Raw genomic sequence first — 4,674 nt, 5'->3', positions numbered from 1 at the left:
ATAGCCGCCCGAGAATCGGACTCTGTTGCTCGCGCAAAAGCCTCCTATGAGCCCGCTTCCCTCCGCGATCCTCCGGCACCCTCCCCTCTACCCCCTCCGTCCTCCTCGCCGCCGCGATCGCCACTCTACTATCAAGCTACACACGCTCGGCTACTATCTCGACTATTAATATAAAAGAGGGTTCCTCGACACTCGCCGCCCGGTAATTGTGCGGCGTGCACGAATCGTGGCGTCTCTTCTCTCCGAGCGGTTTTTTTTCTCTCTCCTCTCCTCTCGCCGTCGGGACTCTCTTTCCGAACGGTTTCTGCTTACCGAACCGGCCGCTTTTCTAGCCGGCCGTCTACGGTTTCGGATTTTATCGATCTCCGTCATCTGTACGGGTGCTCGGGGTTTCGAACGGATGGCCCCACCATATCTGTCCGATGGAAATTTAAATCGTTCCGCCGACGTCGCTTTTTCCGTCGTTTCGTCGTTCCACGCCGTGAAACGGCGTTCGAGAGATTTTTCTCGGCCACGGAGAATTATTCCGTTTCGGCGGCCGGGTAAGGGTTGAGAAATATATTCGGTATAATATGCATATAGTATAGTCTCGATGATCAAAGATATTGTGAATCGTATCTAGAGTCTCCAAAGTAATCTAAGATATATCTAGAATTTCCAAAGTCGTTTTGTGAGACAAAGTCTCCATTATCGTCTGAAACAATATCTAGAATTTTTAAAGATATTTCCTACAACATGCGGAACCTCCAAAGTCACTTTAAATTATATTCAGGCTACGCGAAGGCATTTCAAACCGCGCGCAGCGTCGCCGAAGCCGTTTAAAAACCCATGGGAAGTCTCTAGAGAGTCGTTTAAAAATACGTCTAGCCTCGAAAGCCGCATCTTCGCTGACAACTGGCATTCTGAAACACACAGCATTATCTACGCGACCCTCGAAGCACTTTCTCAATAAAGTAAATTACACGTTCGTATCAGAGCAATATATCATCCCACGTTACTTTTTCGAGCGATACTTCTATTTCCTGATAAAGTGGGCGTTAATTAACGCGTGCCACGTTATCGTAGAGCGGGAAACATTCGAACTCGGCCGTTTGCGTGGTTGCCCGTTGCGCGGCGCTCGCCGCCGCTTGTCCCCATGGCAACGCGGGAGGCGGTACACAGGTCAGGCGCGCCTCCTCAGCGATCCGGGAGCATGTCTGTCATAGTAAACGATTAGTTTTGTTGCAGCGACCGAATTCGACGCGACCGTGAAAGATGAGCGAGGAATCGGAGCGCGGAATACGGAATCTGGACGGGAGTGGTAGCGACGAGAGGAAGAAGCCGAGCCACGTGAGACGATTGAATTTCGGACAGTCGATTCTAACCTTACACGTGGTCAGGCAGTTCCACAACCAGAGAGATGGCGCTCTGACGATAGATAGGAACGTGGCGATGATTCCGTGCACGTCGAAGGGCGAGTTCGTGCGGAACTGGATCGAAACGCACCGGGGCGCGATTACCGACACCGATGAATCTGCCATATTGTCTCCTGTTCTAGGCTTGCAGCCGGCGAAGCGCAGGATCGCACAATCGCCCGTTCTCTGCAACCAAAGGAAACGTGTTAAAAGGAAAGGCAGTTCGGTGAAGATCTGTCGTGCGAAGCGTAGATCGATCAGCGAGAACGATAGGAAAGAGAACGTTCGGAGGAACTTGTTCCGAACCGAGTCGGAGGATCGCGAGCAAGGTCACGTGACCGCGTCGCCTGTGCTCGTTCGATATAAGTCTGGAAACAAGCGATGCAACAGCGAGAGAAAGGTTCTGCATCGGATAGAGAACAAACGCCCGGAGACGACTGAGAATTTCTGCAACAACGAAGCAACCACTTCGCCAGGTTTTCGCAGTAATAGTTACCAATGGAAACAGAGACTCGACGGGTTAAGCGACGCGTTTGCCTCGAGCGAAGAGGATACCGGAAGTGGCCTCCTCATCGACACTCGGCAGCTACACGCGTTAGCCAAGAAACTGAAGGACAGTTTTGAGCATCTCGACGATGCGGACTGCGTCGCCAGTAATCATTCCGAAGACTGTAGAATTTCCAAGAGCTTGAACATTTCTGGAAACTCGAAGGACTCGCAGGCGTCGGTTATTGCGGGGACTCTGAAAAACTCGAAGATCTCGGACCACTCCCAGATCTCGGATCATTCGAAGATCTCGGACCATCCCGAGATCGTGGAAGACTCCAAAGCCTTCGAGGACTCCAAGATCTCGGAGGGTTCCACCGGGTCCGACCCACCAGAGAAAAGACTGAGCATCGAGAGTTTTGTAGATGCGCGCGACACTGCGGGTATGGAGATCGAATCCATTGCGGAGGACCTCGAAGATCCTCGTGACGTTATCAAGCTGACTACCGACGGGAACGATAACGAGTATAGCGTCCGAATAGAGGACGCAGACACGCAGGACACGGATCTTTCGGTCCCCGTTCATCCCCGGGTCTACGTCAACAATCCTTTGTCCTCCATCTGTTCCAATTCCATGAGCTCCCGGACCCAGGACAGCGACCGAACTTATTTCTCTAAAGCAGAGCAGATCGGATACCCAGTCGCCTATCAGTCGCAGAAGATATCGGAAGACTCGTCGCACTCGACTGTCGGCCTAGGAAACAAGTCCGTGGAATCGGGAGTAATAGTCAACGCGGAGTCGCCGCAACGGCCGCAATCGGACCCGATAGTGTATTTTAATCTCATGGACTCGATAGAGAAAAGGAAACGAAAACCGAAAAAGTAATTAATAAGTCTTCTTAATACCACTGTTAAAAATAACTGGTTCTTGTCGCTGTATAACAAAGTCAGGGTCGAATTCGCTTCATGGAGTCAGGGCAATAATAATTAGTAACACATATTTGGATTGTAACATTTATTGAATCATTTTGTAGGGTATACATTTCTTGATTCTCAAACATTCATTCTCTTTTCCGTTCCAGGGGCAGCCTGTCAGAGAAACTTCAGACCGCAGTCAGTAGGCAAATGTCCTTCCTGAAGATGTGGAGGCACCAGATGAAGCAAGCACCGAATGGCAACGCGTCCCTGCCGTCCGTCTTCGTACGCGTGCGCATATGCTCGAGCAGCTTCAATAGACAATTCCTAGAAGGCACGGCGATCAAGGATCCGTTCAATCTATTACCCAGGACGGAAGGGAGTCGCTTTCCTAGGCGGATAAGAATCATGACGGTGCCCGAGATCGTCGGCAAAATCAAGTCAGAAACCCCGAGCTTAGTCCAAATTTTCCCGCCTTGGGAAACGCTAGATGATAAAGAGTTAACATTGAACGTAACGTACATCAACGTGGTATCCGACGATTCGAGGATAGTTCGCGAAGATACGAACGACAGGCCTGCACGACTATCCGTCGTTCAGGAGTTCGATTGTTCGTGTATTCGCACAGGTAAAATGAATACACGTTGTAGCGAGCGTTGTAACAAACCGAATGTTATAGGAAGGTTGTTCGAGGTAGAGAATTAGTTAAGTAAGTACATATGTGTCACGTTACCAAATCAGAATTGCAACGATTTTGTTTAGTAGTCTCATAGTTTAATTCCACGATCAGAAGTGTTTTTTTTCATATACATACATATATTATATACATATTAGCTTGTAATGTTGTCTGTTAATCATGAATATGTTATAGTAAATTTGTTAACTAACGTTAAATAGAAATGTTTATGAAATGTTTGTGATATTTATCAATAATTTAAATAAAATAAGCAAACATCGTCGGAGGGTAAAAATCGCAGGCGATCTCTCCGTGTTGGTAAAAGCAATCTCCTGTTACCTTGCAAGCACAGATTTAGAGTCTAATAGCTTCGATGTTTCGCCGCTACTTGGGATGGCGCTGTACAGAAGTTCAAATGCCGACAAAATGGCGAAGCGGCAAGAATAATTTCTCGTTGGTCCCGTGTTATACACGTTTAGATCATTGTTATTAATCATTAAGAACAAAAACTTTGTCTTTCAAGAATGCAAATTAAAGCTGGAGCATTCCACTCCATCTTCATCATCAGATTATCTTTCCCAAAGGAAGGGAATTATTCCAACGCAAGATTATATTTTTTGTAGATCATTGTAAAATAGAATAAGAATTGTAATTTGTGAAATAAAAAGTATTGTGAAACTTAATTTCAGTGTTTTCATTTCTAATTCCAGACACTTCCCCTCCCTTCCGTTGTTTTCCGTTCCCTTTCTTACGTTTGTTCTTCCATTGACTTAAACTACTTAATAATTATATAAGTAATAAAAACGAGGAAGTATCCCCTATTGCGTTGCCTGACTTGTAATACTGAAATTCCGAATTTTGTGCAAACTGAGAAATTTTAGTAGTACAACTCAATGACAGGCTAGAGGCAAATTTTAAAAATTTTTTCAGTAGTGCAACTCAACGATAAGTCAGAAAATACCTCCTGAAAAATACCTCCTCGAATCTCATGTTCTCCTGATACAAAATTCGAAATTTTAGGAGGTAATTTTCAAAGTTTTTCGCAGAAAAATACCTCCTCGCACTTCATGTTCTCCTGATACAAAATTCGAAATTTTAGGAGGTAATTTTCAAAGTTTCTCGCAGAAAAATACCTCCTCGCACTTCATGTTCTCCTGATACAAAATTCGAAATTTTAGGAGATAATTTTCAAAGTTTTTCGCA

General features: G+C 46.1%; 1 protein-coding gene across 1 annotated transcript; it reads left to right on the top strand.

Moving 5' to 3' along the window:
- Positions 1–1,072: 1,072 nt before the first annotated feature.
- On the top strand, positions 1,073–4,088 carry LOC144470310 (uncharacterized). The gene is made up of 3 exons (XM_078181296.1): positions 1,073–1,161; positions 1,228–2,762; positions 2,963–4,088. The coding sequence occupies exons 2-3, from the start codon at positions 1,255–1,257 to the stop codon at positions 3,498–3,500; spliced, it is 2,046 nt and encodes a 681-aa protein (XP_078037422.1). The 5' UTR covers positions 1,073–1,161; positions 1,228–1,254; the 3' UTR covers positions 3,501–4,088.
- Positions 4,089–4,674: the final 586 nt, after the last annotated feature.

The sequence above is a fragment of the Augochlora pura genome, chromosome 5, assembly GCF_028453695.1.
Source record: "Augochlora pura isolate Apur16 chromosome 5, APUR_v2.2.1, whole genome shotgun sequence".
NCBI lineage: Eukaryota > Metazoa > Arthropoda > Insecta > Hymenoptera > Halictidae > Augochlora > Augochlora pura.
This window is presented reverse-complemented; position numbering and strand designations above follow the sequence as displayed.